We start from the raw sequence: 21,232 nt of genomic DNA on the forward strand, positions 1-21,232 counted from the left end.
TACTGGACTGCTGCACAGAAACCTCTTACATGCCTCATATAGTAGAAATGGAGATTTTGGTCCACCTTTTTATAAAGTTTGACCCACAGTGTGTTTCACGGTCCTGTTCATAGTGAAAAGCATGAAGAATACTTATGTACTTGTTGACATGCTCTTGTAAAATAGGGAAAGTATCTCGTTTTATCTTATTCTTTGGAGGATATCTCAGAGAAATTACTTGTCTTCTTGATAAAAGTTGTCTCAGTCTGAAGTGGAGAGTACATTATTCAGGTATTTGAACTGCTCTGCTTTCAAAATTTAAACCTTCGCATGACCAGCTTAAACCATTTTATTTTTTGATGCCTTATCTGTCCAGACTTTGTCTCAAGTGGGCTGCTAGCCACACTTTGTAAGCATAGTAAAAACTTCAGTTTCAGGTTTGAAATTTTCAGTTATAATCTTCTTATAGAGCCTGATCTTTTTGCTGTCCTCATTACAGTTCATCTCTAATGGAATTTACAAAAAATATTTTTGAACTCTTAACCTTTTGTTCATTTTTTGTACAAAATATTTCCATTAGAGATGTTTTTTAAATGGAAAAGCAAATTAAATAAGATGTGAACCCGGCACTTTTGACTAATCATGGATGCCAGATTTTGGAAGGTCTAGGCTGTTCAATGAAAATCCTTATAAATATAAGTGCTTCTGTCAGGACATAGCCATTTTCCCTAATTAATGGATTTTTTTCTTTATTCACAGATCGAGAAGACCAGTCTATCCTGTGCACGTAAGTAAACTAATCTATTTTAGTATACCTCAATATTACAATGTATGTCTTTATTCACAGTTGATTCAAATTCTGATAGAACTGACATATTCTCCTCACCTTCAGTAAGCTTGAACTCCAGTCCCAATGGATTTTTCTGTTGATAAAATAAAAAGCAGGTATCAGTGCTGTAGGAAGTCTTTAATGCACACTTATTTTTTTAAATTGACTTTCTGAATTCAGATATTTAAGAGTTTACAATGAACAATTGGGGAGTGTGGTTGTAAAACTGTATGTGTAGAGAGAACAAGGGATTTTAAGAGCTTCCTAGAGGAAGCTGAGGAACTGAGAAAAGTGAGGAACACAGAGCATTCCGGGTATTTACTGAACTGCTTTTCATTTTTAGCTCTTGGTAACTCACCATAACTTCCTAATTCAGTTGTCATTGTAGAAAAGTGCAATCTTTTATGTCCATGCTGTGGTTTTGTGCTGTTTGCATATACTGTGGCTAGAATGGGGAAGGCTTGGTACCTCCCTGCTGGCAGTGGCCACCCCTGGAGCCTGTGCGCAAGGCAGGGGAGTGTTGGCCAAGAGGGCTCAGCAGCACCACGCGGGTTGGGCCTTTCCGCAGTCTCTATGCAATTGGTTTAGGCAATAGTGAAATACTAGCTAAGCCAGCCCTGTTTTGAACTCTCTGATTTTTCTGTGACCTGGCTTGCTGAAGGCCTCCTCCTTGAGTTTTGACCTGCCAGTGTTCAGATAGCACCAGCACGGGGGGAGTAGCTGTTGTATCATGGGTCAGGAAGGGATTTTATTGCAATAAGCTTTATTGTGCACAACTTACTATTCCACAAATTGAACTGGTTTTAGGTTATCTGTCAAACTGTGGCTACTGAGTAACTGAATATATATTTATACTACAGTTTTTAAGAAGCACTGCTACTGATCACCAGCCATACAGTAACTTGTGAGTGCCACTGCTGACTGGAAAAAAACCATCACCTAAGTAAAAATTATGTACCATACCCAGTACCATAAGGGCTAGCATAGCTCTGACCTCTGTTGTTACAAGCTTTCATTACATGCAAATATATCAATCAAGAATCTCTCCAAAAATGCATTAATACCAAAAAGAAATCTAAAATTGATGCAGCAATGACATAAAAATTGACTATCACTTTCTTCCCAGGAAGAAGCATGTCATGGTAATGAAGACTGATTTACAATATGCATTTCCTCCTTCTATTCCTGTACTTTAGTTTATTTTTCCATTAGTAAATCTTCAGATCTTCTTTTAACTTTGGAATATTAGAAATTTTAAGAAAGGGGCTGTCTTTTGCAAATCTATGCCTTTTTGTTCATGAAAATCCATTAAAGGGTCCACTTCTGACAGCTACCATATATATAAAAAAATACGAAAATACTTCTTTTTCACCTGGCAAGCTAAGCTGGAAACGTAAGGTGTTTCACACCAGTAATACAAAAAGTAGAGAGAATGAAATGTCTTTCCCATTTTGAAAACAGCCACAGTAAGTGATTCATTGAGACATTTAGAATAACTGCTCTGTGTTGGCTGGCCATCATGACCCATAGCTTAAAACAGTCCTCACATATGTCTTAAACTAAAAAGTTTAGTCAAGCTAAAACCAATGTACACAACTTTAACCACTACTGGTTTATCATCCTTGTTGGCCTTATTTGGCTGTACAGAAAGAAGAAAGTTCACTTCGCTTTCAGCTGGGCAGTTGTTGAGCAGAAGCAATTTGCATTACTTTATAGAATTGCTAAAAATTCTAGGAAATCATCATTTTGCTTAGAATATGTAACAGCAACCGAAGACTTCATGGCATTGATCAGCTGGTATCTTTTCTTTAAATACCTATAGACTCAAACTTTCCAATGCCTGGTACCTAAATTGTAAAAAAATGTAGCTGTAAGGATTCACATACAAATAGTTGTGGATGCTGCCAAAAACTCACTTATGTTTAGTGATGTTGCAATGTAGACTCTTGCATTCTTCCACTTATTGCTACCTGTCTCCCACTTCTTGCTATTTACCTTATGGGAATTCAGCAGGCTAGCAAAAATACCGGTGACAAAACAAAACACATGCAGAAATTGTGCACTTTATTTTTAAGTACTCCGTGCTGTGTGTTTTGTACTACTTCTGCAAAGTTATTCCATTGTTAGTAGAGCTCACCTGGAAACCAAAGGCCTGGTGGGATGCTGACTACCTGGGACTCACCTGACATGCAGCTGGGGCATAGACAGGGGCATAGATCTGAGAACTAGGAGTCATTCTGTGTTTCTGAGTATAAATGTACCCATTCTCAGGACTTCACCCTTGGCTCATTGAACCTACCCTCATGTGGTTAAGTACTGTTTGCATTCTTTTGCAATCGCTACCCTTTGTGTGATTAACCGTGGTATGTTTAAAATGTTCCATCTGTCTTTAGTGCTCATGGGTTCTAATGCTTCCTCAGAATTCCTGTCTTTCCTAGATTTGGTTATTTCTTTTACATTTTCTTAATAACTACACACTTACTGCCTTTGATCTACTCTCCTCTGTGCACACATCCTTTCTGCTGTTAGCTCTTTCCCATGGGCAGCACCACTGAACACCCTCTCATGTCATTCCCTGCCAGGTGCTCTGTGCCACTTTACAGTCAGCCTTAAAACCCCACATCCTATCATGCATATTTACAAGCTGCCTCTCTGGAACATAAGAAACTTTATACCATGTTTGTGCTTACTAAGATACCTGTGGCTGCATTATTATAACATAACATAGCATAAATAATAAATGTACAATATATAATACTGCACTAAGGGTATGAAATCTTATTGGTTTATGTGTCTGCAAATTAAGGCAGCTAAGACTTCCACCCTTGTGTTTTGGTCCCTGTACTGTTCTGGGCAGCCCCCACCACTGCCTGGCTATTGGGATTCTCTGAAATTCCTGCCTGGGCTTAGGCATCCCCCACTGCAGGCTCTCTTCTTTGACACCGGAGTTAGCCATGCAATATTCTGTATTCACTCTTGCAAAGACCATGCTGGTCTGTGTTGACCAGCACATTAGATATTGCTGAAGGAAAAATCCCAAGAAATCTGTGCTGTTACTCAGAGACCTGAGCAACCTTGCTGCCTCAGCAACTAAGTGTGACTTGAATAAGCAATGGCCAGTGGACAGACTTGTGATTTTTCAAGCTTCTTCCAATGTAAATAAAGGCACCAGCCCTTGAAGGAGACTTAGGGCCTTTAAGTTGTTCAATTTTTACAGATACAAGTGGATCCTACTGGAGTTTTCAAAAGGTTTTTTACTAAAAATTCCACAGGTGCTTACTTGTATAGCTAAGCACATGAGTGTTTTAAAGATCTCCCCTTAAACCTGTCTGATCTTGGGGTTATCATATTTTAGCCACTTCCTGAAAAGAGTGGGTAGAATATTTTCTAGAAAGCAGATGTGGCTAAAAGGACTGCACACAAGCTTCAGTTAAACAAGAAACCACCTTAAATGAATGAGAAAAAAATCTGATCAAAATTCTGAATGTGAAGACTGTGAAAACAAATGCTTGTTAAACATTTTATAATCAAATAGTTTTTGTTACATTTTACTTTTTTATACATGCATTTAGTTTAAATAGCTTCTACCAAAATATATGGTAGCAGGATGCTATTTCCAATTAATTTGATAGAGTGACAGACAAAATACTGCATGAGGCAGTGACCATCCTGCCCTTTTCCCCTTCCTCCCCTCTCTCTTTTTGGGCAAGCTCTCCAGAGCCTCACCTGGCCATGGGACTTCAGCCTGTTTTCTCCCTTGACACGTGGCAAGAAGCAGAATGATCCAGAACATTCTCCAAACTGCAAAGCCCCATTAGTCAAAAGACTCCTCCACGAGAGAGCTAAACTCTTTTCTTTCCCAGCTCACTAAATCTCAAAGGCTGGAGCTGGCAAGCATTGCTGCCTGGCCCTTCTCCCACAAAGATATCTTGTGTAGCTTTAGACCCAGGGTGGAGCTTGGTGCTGAACCAGCTCGGTCCCTTTGGCGTATTGTTTTGTAAGTAAACTAGTAGAATCAGTGGGCTGGCTTCTGAGCCACGTCTCTAGGAGGGTACAGTTGGTTGAGGACAAAGATTTTCATTATCTTTGCACATCTCATACTGCAGGATGAAGCTTGCCAAGCCCTAATGTGATTTAGAGCCCCTCATTGACTGCTCTATGCAAGAGGCTTCCCACAGTGCCAGCATAGCCAGATTAAGAGATGTGTGAACGGTCAATTTTTGTGGTTCATTGCTTACTGAAACAAATGCTGAAAATAAATTCTGCTGTTACTTTTTAGATGTTTCCAAAAGTGGAATTAAGCTAAGTCTTATATCACAATATTAATATAGAAAACTTTCAAAATTAAAAAAAAAAAACAAAACCCTTTTAAACTTATTTTTCCCAATTATACCCAAACATACAAGAGTTCTAGCTACACCACAGGCTCACTCTACAACAGTGAGGCCAACTTGCTAGTCTCACCTTGTCCTACTTTGGAAACCTATTCTAACTGGGATAATTTTCATTTAAGGTGAAGGTAGTGGAGTCACGGAGGATTTAGTAGCTCATGTGGTGCAAAAACTCTATTATAGCCGAGTACTATATATGTGAGCTTATGTGTCTTAAATCCTGTACTGAGTTCCTAAAACAATGCCTGGCAAGAAATGAGGGAAGAATAAATTTAAACTACGCCACACAATGTGAGGGTGTTTTTAACAGAGCAAGACTGTAAGCCTAGTGGACCCTTTTGCTCTGGGAAAGCCAAGGAGTTTCTTAGGAGGAAAACATGTATGCAAAGTAGATTAAGTACTGCTGTTGGGCTAATCAGAACTGTGCAACAGGACCTGCTTTTGATCTGGTTTTTTGTGTTGCCCATCTGAGCTGGGTGCAAAGAAGAGCACTGGCAGTAAATGTGCTTCCTCTCTGTACGGTGGGCAACAAGAATTATTCGAGATGCTTCAATTAAACAAATGATCAGTGTACTCCCAAAAGAACATGATTAGGACAGTGGTAACAGCGTTTATATGGTGAACTCCCACTTTGGAACATAATTTAGGGATAAAGACTGAGGAAAACAGGCACTCAGAAGAGAGGAGCAGATGCCTCCTGGGGGGAACCCCTTGGGTATGGTCCGTGCCAAAATTTCTGAGAGATGCTTGCAAGAAAAAGACCCGTCTTTAAAAATTCAGGCACTGAGCTTGAGAGAGCATGTAGATTTTAAAACAGGTGCAATTTTTCATACCACCTCACAATGAAAGTTGTTTCTGCCACCTGAGAAATGATGGTACTTCAAGGCAGATGCAGAGAAAAAAATCAGCCTGACCAATTCTGTTGCAGCTCAACAGTTCTAGGAAGAATTTCATCCACCTGTGAAGCAAACTAAGAGATTCACATGCTCTCCTCCTCCCAGGTCTTTCCCCTTGTAAGCTTCCTGATGTTTAGAGGCATTGAACCTGATCTAGCCATTCCTCCTTATTAGTTAGTTTTCAGACACATGGTATTTTATCACTGAGATGCAATCTAGACCTTGTCATACAGCTGCGATGCATCCTTCAGAGTATGAGGGCTACTAATGTTGCTTAATGGATACTTGTTTATCAGACCTGTCTATTGTCATGGACATTTAAAAATGATCTCATGTGTTGAAAAATTAGACGTATTCATCAGCTATGGACATTATTCTTCATTACTTATTGACATTAGAGATTTTTTTCCTACTTGTAGCTGTTGAGATCCTGTCTGTTTTCCATTTTGTGTTGAAGCATTTCCATTTCATGCTGAAGAACTTTTTATTGTCCACTTCAAAAGGAAGTTAAAGCCTCAAAGTCTGTCTGCAGAAAATAGGAAAGCCCTCAGCCTGTGCAGGAGCAAAGAGTTAAGGATGAAAGCACAGAATAAAATGTTAAGTAACTTAAGCATTACAGTATGGTAGGATAATTACAAGTAAAATGATGCCATATATGGTAATACTCACAGGGATTCAGGGGAAAGCCAAATAATGGGCACAGTTGCCCTGGGAAATGCAATTCATGTAGTGATGAACTACAAATAACCTTTAATAAAATGGAATAGTTCAAAGCCCGGGGATTGTTTGAAGAAAGTTTGGGGTTTTTTATTTTTTTCTAAAGAAACTAAGTTGTAAGGTAGGTTTATTTGAAAACTTTGTATGCATATGTCTTCAAATTGGTGTGCTTGGTTTGGAATTGTTCCCAGGACACTTAATTTTTATCAATAAAACATTGAAATGTTTTAGCACTGAAGCCCAGGCAGAGATGAATCCAACCTCTAAACTGTGCGAATTAACCCAGGTCTTGTGAAAAGGAACATATTCATCTCAATCATTTCTGGTTAAAACTCTAAAAGCCAGAAGAAACACTTCTCATTGTGCCATACCTCAGGCAGGAATTGTTTCTGGTTTCCTAAGGTTTACATCAATGTCATCCTGTCTTGAAAGTTCTGCCCAGCACTTACTCACATTTTTTATGTCCATTTATCACTGGTCCCTTGGTAGGGAAAATTAACTCCTATATTTCCTAATTAGGAAAAGAAGCAGAACTGCAACAAATCCAGCTAAATAGTTTCAGCTTCAAAAGAGTTGACAAATATCCATGGGATTTTTGAATGTATTGTTCTTTTTATTGTTAAATCCATTTTAATAGAAATCCAAAGACAAAGAGGTCCAACTTACATTTAGACTGTTGCCCTCGTCACAGCACTAGCTTGATACAGTTGAAAGAACTAGTTTATTACATCCACACCCACTTTAATGCCCTTTGTGATTGCTGAGACAGGAGAGTATAAAAACATTTTTGTCTATATAATCATCAGAGCCAAAGGTATCTAGAAGACGTGAGACTATGTAATGTGACACTTAGAGAGGGAAAACCAGGCTGGAAATGTTCTTCTGAGAAAAGACTGTGTAAATCTGGCCCTTGTACCTGTGTTTTGAAAACCAGTATTTTACTTTAAGAGAGGGCTTAAGAGCTGTAAATAAACTTAACCCTGGCAGTCCTCCCAGGGGTGGAAAGTTACCAGTGCCTTCCTGCTTCCCAAGGGACACAGCACGGAGCACAGCCGTGATGCCGATTCTGCTGGTCAGACATGTCCCCACACGAGATGTCCCTTACTATCCGGTTAGCAGAGACATCTCAGGCAGTCCCAACTCTGGTCCCACTGAATTCACGCAGCATTTGAACATGGAGTTCAGATAAGGCAGGATCATTCGCTTATTCTCCAGCACTGATACAAGCTGTTAGTCTACTTTAATGCCAGAGTTTCAGAGGAGAAAACTATTGTGTTACTGCTGATGTTTTGTCTTACTCCTGTACCGCATCATAGTTAATGTTGTATTTTTTGGTCTTAAAATACAAGCAGACTCCCTGCCAGCTCCACTTCTCATAAATGTTCAGATGCTGCCAAAGCAAGATGAACTGCTGTTCAAAAATGCATCGTGTTTTAGAACTGCCTTAAATGGCCCAATGTCCAGTCAAAATACTAACGGGACAGAGATATAGCTCTGATAATGCATTCTTCGCACGCTGAAGTCAGGTGGATTTGGAAAGATAGTGTTCTGGGGTAAATACTAACTGAGCCAGGCAGTTTCCAGTCCTGTTTTTATACACTAAATACATCACATGGCAGAAAGAGTCCACTAGTTACCTACCTTCTTTTGTGTTACTTTCTTTCCTCTCAGAGGTGAATCTGGTGCTGGCAAGACAGAAAATACCAAAAAGGTCATTCAGTACCTGGCTGTTGTTGCTTCATCACATAAGGGCAAAAAGGACATCAGCATCACTGTAAGTGAGCTCTTCCGTATTCAACACTTCTTCAAGCCTGTTAGGATTGTACTGAGCTGACCATGCTAGCAGCAAGTCAACGTCCGTGGCTTGCCAAACAGTCGACATATTAAGAGTACACAATTACGTCACAGCTCTATGTTTATGGAAAAAAACTTTTGTTTGACACCCCCTTAGGCTTCAAATCAGAATGTACTTTGCTAGAAGAGAAATATTCATAGCTTTCCAGATGCATACCACCTATTTATATCCTAGCATGAAGGCCTTGAAGTCTGCAAGGGCTCAGGTCCTTATTTTACCCTTGGCCCCTGGCAACTAAGAAGTTTGGGGAAGCCTTTAACTAATACATTGTCCAACTGCATGACAAAAATGTATACCAGCATTTAAACGTCTAAAGTTTTGATTGGCTTTGTTAGCAAGCAAATTTTCTTACTGACTAGCAAAGAGTCCCAGTATAAAACTTGCCTTTTCTTTTTACTCCCCTGTCACAGAGAACAATTTCGAAAGGCACAATTTTTTAAAAGTACTTTGTTCCTTCGAAATTTTTAATAATCTTGCCTTAGTGACTAGAGTTTGTTTTCTTGCTCTGAACCATAATACGAGCTTATACCTGCACAGTTCCTGGCGATGATTGCTGTGGCTGAGACTCTCAACTGCCTTTGCTGTTTTCAATGATACAACTCCAGGTCCTACGTCATTTCCAGCCTTTTGAATGTTACTCAAAAACTTCTGCGAAAAAATGTAGCAATTCACTTTTATGACAAACCAGGCTTAATTCAGGAAGACATTTCAGTGTGTCCCAAATGCAAGACTGAGTCCAAAATAAGTAATTAGTAGGGTAGTGGGAAATGAAGTAAAAAAAATCTCATGACCAGACCTGTTCTGGGTCTTGCAGCTGCCCTTGCCTACCCTGTTTGCCAGCGGACAGAAGACCTGAGAGCACAGGGTGTGCAGCCTGGCCTCTTCCACCATAAATAATTGTTGATTAAGTACAGCAGAGCCTGCTTTGGGGTAGGGGAGGGAGTAGATGTCCCTTTGGGTAGTATTTTCTAGAAATCTGTGATTGAATTTAGTGGAAACAGTCCAAGACTAAAGGCATAGTTGTCCTTTGTTGAATGTTTATGCAAAAAAAAATGTTTCTTCCTACTGAGTCGCACTCCGTGGCTAGGGGAAATGAACTTGTGATTTCAAGGCCATTCCTAATGGGCATGTAACTGCAGTTGCTTCTGACTCCTCTGGGGAATTACATGAGTCTCAGGACCAAACTGGCCCTGAGACAGACCTGAAGGCAAATACCCACCAGATGGGAGCTGAGAGAAAGTCTAAGTTGTTCTATAACATGCTGACAAATAGTAATTCAGTGACTGGGACTACTGACATTGTGATTTCAGTCATTAAAAAATAATGAATAGCAAAATGCCTCAGTTGCACCAGAGCAGAACTGGGGGTTTACCATAAAAATATCTGTCCTTGTCTGGTCCTGGGAGACTAACCTGGGACTGGATCCAAATCCCATCCCTTTGCTTCAGGGCTTTTTTCCTTCAGTTAAAATGCTCTATATATGTTAATGGTATTTGTACTCTTGGTATGTCTGCAATAGATCGTTTTTATTTGTATTCCTGGTTTATTTGCATGGAAACTGTGTATTGGTTATTTTAATACAGGAAAAACAATAAAAATGTCTGTGTAATGGAAATGATACTGACACTTGTTTTATACCACATTATTCAATACAGCAAGGTCCATCTTTTTCTTACGTGAGTAACTTAGACTGTTTGATGTGTGTTTAAGGCACTGAGTGTAGATCTGCATGCTATTGTTGCACCTCGAAAATTTCAGAGAGACTTTGTTGAAATACGTTGTATGATATGACAAAAAGCAACAATAGCGCCAAATGCTCTCACAAATCAACCCTAACTGTGTCAGGCTCCATGGTAAAGAATGAGGTCTGACACAGGCAGGGTCATCTTTCAAATATCACTCTCTTCTATATGTGTGTGTTCAGATTGCCGTAGTTTGAATGAAATTTCCACGATCCTGAAAGAGCCACTCAGCCTGAAACTGAGCAATGTGATTTCTGAATGAAAATACCCAAATGTTTTCTGTGCTTCAGGTTGAACTTTTTAGGACTGTTGTGAAATAATTCCTAAACCTCACAGTGTTTGAGTGATTTGTATGGCTGCATGCTTTCCATTTGATATTGCTTTCAATTTTACATTGTCATGTAACTGTTGAGAATTGTTCACATCCACAAAAGTTAGCATGTTCTTAGCTTGCTGCTATGATGTGTAACAGCAATTCTCACTGCAGCGTGTATCTGCAGGTGTGTTACGGCAGTTCTTGCAGGCCCTCATCGGCCCTCCTCTACTGTGGTGTGCCATACCAGCACACCAGTGCTTTGGGAATATAGGCAGGTTTGCTGGCATATTCTTTCTGTTTCTGTGCCAGGCAAATAGGATTTTTGTTTTAATGGGGTCTTTTTTCCCCCATTCTGACTGCTGCCTTTCAGACTTTGGCTATGACAAAGGGCAATGTGTTGCCCCTTAGTTAATTTAGTATTTCATTTGAAAAGCTCTCTGAAAAGAAAAAAAAATTTCATTGCTGGCATAGGCAACTCTGTGGAGATCAGTGGACTTACAGCTGCATACAACGCTGTTAATTTGGGGCCACAGTTTTATACCCCAAGTTTATGGCATAGTTCAGTTCTCACTAGAAGCAAGTGGTATCTATCTCAGTTTAGCAGACGAGGCTCTATTTCAGCTGTCACCATCTGATTTCAGCAACACCCTATGCTTATAGGGGAGTTTTTAAGTCTACAGAGTATAACTGGGAAGAGTTGCTCAATACAGAGAAACTTCAAGGACTTTAGGAATTAATTACTTTTTCTAGGACTCCTATATTAGCTTGCTTGGAAATCTTCCTTCTTCTTTCAACTCTTAGGTAGTTAGTTTTGGGGGATTTTTGGTGGGCTTTTTCTTTTCTTTTTTTTTCAAAATGCAGTCTTGATACATGCTTTAGCTCTCAAAAGATCTATGCTCATTTTCCTGCAGATAAGTTTAGCCATTTGTTAACAATCTGTTGCTTTTTAATATTTTTAAGGCAGCTCTCATCATTGCCACATAAGTTACAAGACATTCAGGAATGGCATTTAGAAAAAGGTTGCCAGTTTCGCACACTAATTAGGAAGCACTTTCATTTTCCAAACTATTTCCCCTAGATTCAACCAAAATATTGCCTTATTTTCTAATTAAAGTTATTTAAATGATATCATACTATCTATCGAGGATGTTTTCCTTTTCAGGGTGAGTTATTTGAAATAATACATGTTACTGCAGAGTAGTACTCAAAGAATAGGATGACAAGAAGCAAATGTGAAAGTGAGTGACCTCATAGGACAGAGCTGAATGAAAAGTTTAAAAAAGTTGTATTCATAAGCAAAAGATTTTTTTCAGCTTCATTGATTTGTTTAGAAATAGGAGTATTAAATGCATGCTCATTTCATTGCATGATTTGTTTCATTAGCAATTACCTATCACAATTAACAATATAATACGAAGTTTGTGTGTTTGCATGAGAATTCATTATCCTAGTTTGAAATAAATCAATGCATTTCCATATTAACCTAAATAGCCTTGCATGGATCATTATTAATAGACTTGATGAAATCTGCTTTGTAGCTTTGTGCTGCATTACATTAAAATGATTCTCGGCAAGTTATTCTAATTACATCGTCATTTGCTAGCAAAGGATCTCAATAAACTAACTTGAAAAAGACATGCTAAAGGTTCCTTTAAGAATATCCCTTCTAAAAATTATATTAAACTGGAAAAAAAATATTTGACATTGAATGACCCTTTTTTTAAAGAAAGGCCAGTCATGATGCTAAACAGATTAATCGACTTTGATCTGTCACAGGCAACAGGGCTGGAAAAGGGTCATGCATACAGGACAGCAGTCAACTGCACAAATATATAAACACAAAGATTAACAGAGAATGAAAACAAATCCACATGAAGTGCAGTATTCAGCAAAAAAAGTTAGAGGCTTAAATTATCTTTCATTTTTCTCCAGTGTACATGTGTTGGGTTTAATTAATTTAATTATGAAGCTTTGGGTTAACTACATCTGAATGAATTTTAGGGTGAGCTGGAAAAACAGCTTCTACAGGCAAACCCTATTCTTGAAGCTTTTGGAAATGCCAAAACTGTGAAGAATGACAACTCCTCCAGATTCGTAAGTAGGAGAAATCCAGTTGTGTCTATGTCGGGGGGGAGGTACAGCATCTTTTAAAACACAATGTACAGACAGTGGCCCTCATCAGTACTTCTCTCTAAAGAGCATCTTAAAACTAATCCCTTAAAAACAGTTCAGAATCCCTCTCTGAAATAGGAATTTGGCCTTATAGAAGATCAAAGATCAAGGTCAAACCTGACAGTACCATTTTCCTCTCAGTATTTAGCAGTCTATGTGTGGCCTTCCAGAGTCAATTCCTGCTCCAGGATATATCCACCTTCAGAATATTTGCAAACAAAATCTGTACTTTCTTTTTCTTTGCACCACTGTTGAGCATATATCTCATAAGGTATGACTGTTACTTAGCAAGAGTAGTTAATATATTAAATAAATATATTTTCTAGGAAATATATTTATAAATATATAAAAATGTATATTTATATATTAAAAACTACAGAAGAAAAAGAAAACAGTCATACAGATTCAAGTTAGAATGATGCAAGCTGGGGGCTATCACTATTTGATGACACTTTTTTCTGGGACAAACCTTAGCAGAGGGAATTACACAGATCCAATGCTATTCCCTCATTGAACTTGTGGAAATCGAGTACAAAATAGATGTTGTCAAAGCCTGGTCCTGTAGGGAGGGCTCCTTTCCCTCTAAGTGCCTGAACAAAATGTGGGGGCAAATCTCTGCAGAGGGAGTATCAGAGAGGTTTACTTCCTTTCAGGCTTTTCCATGGGTTATCCTGGCAGGAGGTAATCAAGCATGTTACTCTTAAGAGGATGATGTACATGTCTTATTAAACAGGCTAAATACTAATGTTGGAAAAGCTGGCATAACCTGAAAGAACAGCCCAATCTAGATCATCTTTTCATTCACAGGGCAAATTCATCCGCATCAACTTTGACGTGACAGGCTACATTGTTGGAGCAAACATAGAGACTTGTATCCTTTTCAGTGAGCTGCACTGGAAGCTAACTAGCGTGAGCAGAAGAAAGTAAGATAAACAAGCTCCACTGCATGTCTAAGAAAGGCAAATATTGCTGAGGCTGGTATAAACAAAGATGGAGGGAAGTGGTTCCATTTATGCTGATACCAGCTTCTAGGTTTGTCTTACTCTCACGTTTACATTTTCAGGTCTGTTTTCTCAGCTATAGGAAAGTGTGCTATTCCCCATATACAGCTTCAGAAAATGGAAGCACCATACCTAAGGCAACAGCAGGGGACTTTAAAAGCAGAGCCCCAATAACGCAATAATGGGAAAAGATTGTTTTGTGGTTAAGATTACATGTGATCATGAGAGCTATGCAGTTGTTTTGTTTTGTGTCAGTGTGATCCTGCATGGGTCACTCCGGTTCCCTGTGGTCTACATTTCCAGCTGCATAAAAAGTTTTTAAACTTTACTGTTTCTTACCGGTGCTGTGACAGGCACCTTGAAAAAAACACTGAATACTTGGTATTATCACTACAGTTTACCCAGGAATTTGGAGAGTGCTTCCCAGTTTTCAAGTCCAGGTTTGGCACTTAGTCCCAGTGCCGAGTGCACGTTGGGTTGAAGTCCAGATGCTCAATATGATCTCACCCTTGGCCCTGTGCACCCTGGCTTCTGTAAGGGAAGGGTCCTGAGCCTTGCAGACTGAGTGGCTGCACATCTCCTGCTGTTTAGGTATAGCAAAAGTCATATATGTTGTACTGGGATAGAGGCATTCCAAGAAAAAGCATTGAGAATAACCTGTTAAGGGATAAGTCTATATGATACCTAGTATGACAGCTTTCTAGTTCATGTCTGGAGGAATGAAGGGTCATTTTAACAAAAGTAATATACCTTTCCCTTCCACCCCTCTAAAGACTTTACATTAATAAAGACAAAAGAGGCAGGAAAAGCCAAAGAACATGGTGTGGTCAGAAGAGCTGTCAGAGTCCTTACAGCTCCTCTCCCTTTGTCAAACCAAGGGACAATTTATCCTGAAATTTATTTGATCTCTGCATATTTTGTTGAACTGTCATGGTCAGAAATTACATATTCTGGAAACTCACTCAACTGAAGTGAAGCAAATACTTTGCCGGTGCTGATGCCCCTGCCCCTCTAGCATCAAGTGCTAGATATTTCCAGAGAACTTGTCTGCTCTGGATGCTAAATATGGCCCTGCTGTTTCAAATGACACACCCAGAGCAGTGAGCTATATATCAATAACCTTGATGTATATTTTCAGGGGAAAAGTACAGACATTTCAGAGAAATTCAGCTTAGCCTGACTTTGCTTGCCAGGTACTGTTGCCTCTTGCCTTGGTTGTGTTTATGAGGGAGTGTGTTTTAATGAACAAATTCATATGTAGCCAGATTTCTCAGTGCTGCATTGCTAATCTTTGCATAGAGGAGGAGCCGCTTGCTCCAAGAAATGGGAAAGAAAGATGCAGCTATAAAAAAAAGACCTTAATTCTTGAGTGTAGCATCAAACAACAGTTTATCTTTCTGCTCTTATTTTGGCAAGTGATTCTTAGAAAAAAAATCAGGATTTAATTTTTTGGAAGTTCTACCTATTGCGCTATAGTTTTTAAAGAGTGAATCACTGACTGATGTTGAAATACTTATGCTATTGCCGACTTCATTTTTAGTAGTTTGTGGTCATAAAAATGGATCATAAATAAAGTTTGCTTTTATTGCTTTTATACTTACAATACTGGCCTCAAGAGCTTTTTTTCCTAGCAGCACCACCTTATGTTGAAAGAATCATATTGGTACTTAATTTTAAAAGTAGTGTGAATCACATTGTGAATACTATTTTTATATATCTGATTTTAGAAGCATTTATGTCTATTGTAGTGCTTATTACCATGATTACCAGCATTTACCATACAATAAGAGGTAGGAAATCTATCTACTCATTGTGGTGAGATTTATACCAATACCAGAGCTCCTGCCACAGAATTAGATGCATGCTCATGTTAGACAGCTCATCTTAGACAATCTTGTGGCAAATATTTCAACAATGTTATTGATGGTTCTGAGGCTGATGGCACAATTAAGGAAGGACTGAAATATGTTAATGTCCTGGTTTTGGCTGGGATAGAGTTAATTTTCTTCCTAGCAGCAGGCATAGTGCTGTGTTTTGGATTTAGTAGGAGAAGAATGCTGATAACACACTGAGGTTTTAGTTGTTGCTAAGTACTGCTTATGCTAGTCAAGGACTTTTTCAGCTTCCCATGCTCTGCCAGGTGCACAAGAAATGGGGAGGGGGCACAGCCAGGCCAGCTGATCCAAACTGCCCAAAGGGCTATTCCATACCATGTGGTGTCATGCTCAGTATAGAACTGGGGGGAGTTGGCTGGGGAGCAGCGATCGCTGCTCGGGAACTGTCTGGGTATCGGTCGGCGGGTGGTGAGCAATTGCATTGTGCATCACTTGCTTTGTATATTATTATTACTATTATTATTATATTGTTATTATCATTACTGTTTTACTTTATTTCAATTATTAAACTGTTCTTATCTCAACCCAGGAGTGTTTCTCACTCTCACTCCTCCAATTCTCTCCCCCATCCCATCAGGGTAGGGGGAGCGAGCGAGCGGCTGCATGGTGCTTAGTTGCTGGCTGGGGCTAAACCATGACAGTTATTGTTCTTTTTTTTTAACACACTGACAAACAGATTTGCTTGAAAAGTCCCGTGCTATTCGTCAGGCTAAAGATGAGCGAACATTTCATATCTTTTACTATTTGATTGCTGGAGCTTCTGAACAAATGAGAAGTAAGTTACTTGCTAATGATTCTTAGATCTCATTTAACAGTCTGAGCAATGGTTTGCTTAAGTAATTTATCTTAACTTCTTTAATTGTATGTCATTCAATCCTTTCTATAAACAAACAGCTCTTTAGCTATAGAAAATATTTCTTTCAAGTGAATTACAAGAAAGCTTCAACTGATGTCCACCTGTTTGAGCCAGGTTGTTTGCAGTTTACAGGATGTTTCAATTTACAGGAGATGCAAACCCATTCAGATTCCATCCTGAATGATACCAAGAAGATGAATAGGGAAGAGGTTTTTTGTATTTTGGGGGTTTTTTTAATACAAAAGAAATTGGGGTTCCCAATAAAAATACTGGCTTGTGGTTTTAAAATAAATTAAAAGAATGTCCTTCACACAGCACATTATTACACTGTGAAACCTGTAGATTCAGAATGTTGAGAAGGTGAAAAGTGTAAGTGGATCCAAAAAAAGGATTAGATGTAATATGGATTGGAACATCATGGTTCAAATATGACATCTGTCCCTAAATGACTGGTTGCCAAAGAATGTATAAAGCAATGGATAACTCTGTATTTTCCCTGGTTTTTGTGCTCCTTACCTAAGAATCTGTTGTTGGCCACAGTATATGGCTGAAGAGTCTTTTGGTCTGGCCCATTATGGTTGTTACCTGGTTCCATTCTTATTATTACCTGACATGAATCCCCTTAGGGAGAGGTGTAATTCTGAGTAGATTACACATGGCATTAAATGAAAGACTTTTGGGATGAATGGCTCAGGTTTGAGTCCATAGGGTGAAAAATTTCACTGAGGGGCAGAGACATTCCCCAGTTACTAATGAAAACTGGAAACTTAACAAAATCAAGCTGGCTAAATGAAAAGTTATTTTGAAAATATTTGTGTACCACAAAACCCTAAACTCCTCATACAAGCAGAGTCTTCCTTTGGTGAAAACACTGGGTTTTTTCCTGTTGTTCATTGGGAGAAGTCATGAACCAAAAAAATTAAGCTGATGTACTTAACTAAGGCTTTTCTTCTTTGCTTTTTAGATGATCTGTTGCTGGAAGGCTTCAACAATTATACCTTTCTATCTAATGGCCACGTGCCTATTCCTGCTCAACAAGATGATGAGATGTTCCAGGAGACCTTGGAAGCCATGACAATTATGGGCTTTACTGAGGAGGAACAGATAGGTGAGAATTGTTAGCAAGATTGTATTCAAGGTATACATCTGCAAGTGACACTACATAAAGATGCAAATGCATAGAGTTTAATTCTGTCCAGAATAATCACTTTGCAAAATATGTATATGAAGTAAGATTCTACAGTCATATAAGAAAATTAAGATTATTTAGATTGTATGTCCGCATTTCTCTGGAGGTGTCATCTTGCATGAACCACCAAGTGGAGGATTCTAAATGTACCCCTGTTGTTTAACCTCTTCGCCTCTTATTTCCTCTGTGTGAAACTATTACCAACCATTATGTAGCTATTGTTTCTAAGAAGTGCACTGGGAATTAAGTGCCCATAGATTTCCCTCCTTCTCAGGAGGTATTACATGAATTAAACCATAGGTATCTCCTGGAAAGAGAATGAAGGTTCTCTCATAAGGCAAAACTTCTCAAGCACAGATTTATTTTTACTTTACCTTAAGAATAATATGGGAACTCAGTTCTGCGTGATCAGGAGAGACACAAGGTCAAGGCAGGATCTAAACACAGGATCAAAATCACATAACACAAGCAGCATGGGCTCAGCCAGTAACAGCAAGCAACCAAACCAGTGGCAGTACAGTGCCTGAAGACAACATAAACCAGCAGTGGGAATTGGGGGGGGGCGGGGAGGATAGCAGGGGCTGAGAATAGACTGGCAGCGAAGACACTGAAACTGCCATCATAGATCCATGACACAAAACCCTACAGCCTCCTTGGAATCATTGCCACCTTTGTATTAAACAGGGTGACGCTTCAGGAAGTCTTGTGAGTAGTAGGGTGCCTTGCAAGGAGAGCTAATTATGGTCTACTGCTTTTAGGTTGTTAGAAAAGTTCTACTTAAAAAATTACTACAGTGGCCTACCTTTTCCCATTGCTGCAGTGGGTACCAGTGGGAGCAACTGAAGCCAATAACAAAAACTCTTTGCAAACCACCTCCTTCAAAGATTTAAACTGGCAGCACTTCCTGGAAACACAGTGAAAGAAATATTGAAGGATGACCACCTATATTGGAAAACAGAGTATATATCAAAGAGAAATTATCTCTGTGATGCACAGAAGTGGCGATGCCCAGGGCAGCTCTATACCATAACTTAAATGTGGATCAAATAAAATAGTTGTCACAATATTTTGCTGTCCATCTGAATGCAGAATTGCAAGGCTTTTTCTTATAAGTCTTATAAATTTCAGAGTCCTGTTTGTAGAAGGAACATGACATGCACTTCTGACCCATTTGAATTCCACAGCATCAGTGCAGTTGTCAGCACGCAAAAGTACTGTAACACATGGTGTTTTGAAAGGTAATTTGTGTTTATAAAAGGGACGATATCTCACTAGAAGAACTCCATACACACCCAGAACAGACTACTGAATTCAAGCCAGCTCTAACAGCAGTAATGACCATTTAAAGCCATTTTTTTCAGAATTTTCCAACAACTAACATGAAGAAGTTGCAAAATATTCTGATTTAATTTTGAAAGAAATGGAACAGGCTCAAATAGCTCATATTTCTATTCACTGATTTGTATTCACTGAGAAAAGACAAATAAAAACAAAGAGCATGAACGAACAACTAAACTATCTTGAAAATATGGGCCTGCCAGAGACATCTATCTGCGTAGCTTTTTACCTCTTACTGCTCCTGGGAGCGTGCAGGGCTTCAGCTGGTGCATGCCGGTGTGCATTACCCATGGATACAAAATGCCATGCCCCAAGTGACACCTGGTGGCAGGAACAGCGTCACCCCACCACTGGAGCCTTGGACCAGCTGTAGCAGCCGGGAGCAGAGCTCCATCACATCCCACCCCTGCGTCAGTGACTGAGGGATGTGGAGAAAAAAACATGCCTTGCCTTGCAGGACAGCAGTGCAAATCCCAGCCTTGGTAAATTCAGATGACGTTACTGATGAAGGCTGGTTTGTTCTCCTGCCAGGGCACGTGTATTGGTGCTGCCAGCAGCATTCTCCATTACAACAATAGGAGTCGTTATATTACTGTCTGAACCCCTTTGATTTCATGCTCTAAAATATAAGCCCATTAGGACAGTATTAGTCTCCTGTGTAAGTTTACCAAATAAACAAATGAAACTCGCTAGATTCATACAATCTCATCTGTAACGTATCAGTAGATATTACTACCTGAAGTTAGGCGACATCACATTTATATATATTTTAGTAATCAAACATTAATCAATTACTTTTCAGTACTTCAACACTAATCCTTCAAAGATTTGTATACATTTGATTTTAGTTGCACAACTAAATATCCACATGTTCCTGCATAACTGGAGCTTCAGAAATGCCACACATTTTTGAAGCTGCTAGTAATTAATAGATTTTTTTTTTTAATTTTAGAGGCAAAGATACAGATTGTCAGGTGACTGAGCAGGGAAGATGCTACAGGCCACTGTGAGTGGGAAATGAATTCCTGAGATGCGGGGGTCTGCCTGGGGAACCAGCACAACTTAGCTTGGACATGCTGGTGTTCCCAGACTGGCCTGTTTACTCCACTGCACAGATTGTTGAGATGATGCTCAATCAGCTCTCAAACTCCTGCAGTTTATGGCACAGTCTTTTAAAGCAAACCTAGCTCTTTCCATAGAGGTACAGACTACTACAGGCAATAGAATGAATCTTCGTTATTGCAGAGAATAGAGCTTTCAAAATGTGTCCATTCTGTTCCTCATTTATATTATCTGCTTCTCTTACAGCTATACTGAGGGTTGTTTCATCTGTCCTACAACTGGGTAATATTGTCTTCAAGAAGGAGAGAAACACTGATCAAGCTTCTATGCCAGACAATACTGGTATGATTTGCCACTTAAAAAATCTAGTTAACATTAAGAAATTAATAAAATAGCAGCTGAGTAAGGACTCTTTATCAGTATTTTTTTATTTAATTGTTATTACATATATACTTCACAGGCTTTAAAAGATATACCATACTTAAAATCAGCTCAATTATCATTACCTTTTCTAGTGATCTTGAATCCATAAATTGATGAACAGTGAATTTGTTGCTTGGATCATGAATAATACTTTCATGGCAAGTAGTATCTCTTGTATGTACAATAGAGGAGCTTTTAAGGAAGATAAATAACTTTGCATACTTTCTAAGCTGCTCGTATTCATTTACTGACCTGCTAAGAGAAAATTCAATCTGAAATAAAATCTCACTCTCTTATTCTAGCTGCACAAAAAGTGTGTCACCTGATGGGGATTAATGTAACAGATTTCACAAGATCTATTCTAACCCCGAGGATCAAAGTAGGACGAGATGTTGTTCAGAAAGCTCAGACCAAAGAGCAGGTATGTACTTGCAGTCTGCTCAGCTCTCCTGAAACTATTCTCCTTTCTTCTTTTTTTCTTACCTCTTGTCTAAAGGGAAATGCCAGTTTTCTGTCTGTTATCTCTACAGAAATTAGCAGCTAATTGGATTTCTTCTTTCACTAACAATTT

At 39.0% G+C, this 21,232-nt stretch overlaps 1 protein-coding gene across 1 annotated transcript in view; it reads left to right on the top strand.

Moving 5' to 3' along the window:
* MYH11 (myosin heavy chain 11) overlaps positions 1-21,232 on the top strand; it is a 62,698-nt gene that overhangs the window by 19,840 nt on the left and 21,626 nt on the right. Inside the window, exons 4-12 of the mRNA XM_075719239.1 lie at positions 739-766; positions 8,484-8,586; positions 10,323-10,343; positions 12,727-12,819; positions 13,705-13,768; positions 16,470-16,568; positions 17,614-17,757; positions 20,485-20,580; positions 20,964-21,082. Of these exons, the coding sequence (XP_075575354.1) occupies positions 739-766; positions 8,484-8,586; positions 10,323-10,343; positions 12,727-12,819; positions 13,705-13,768; positions 16,470-16,568; positions 17,614-17,757; positions 20,485-20,580; positions 20,964-21,082 (767 nt within the window). The remainder of the gene's footprint in view (positions 1-738; positions 767-8,483; positions 8,587-10,322; positions 10,344-12,726; positions 12,820-13,704; positions 13,769-16,469; positions 16,569-17,613; positions 17,758-20,484; positions 20,581-20,963; positions 21,083-21,232) is intronic.

Source organism: Pelecanus crispus, chromosome 11 (genome assembly GCF_030463565.1).
Source record: "Pelecanus crispus isolate bPelCri1 chromosome 11, bPelCri1.pri, whole genome shotgun sequence".
Classification (NCBI taxonomy): domain Eukaryota; kingdom Metazoa; phylum Chordata; class Aves; order Pelecaniformes; family Pelecanidae; genus Pelecanus; species Pelecanus crispus.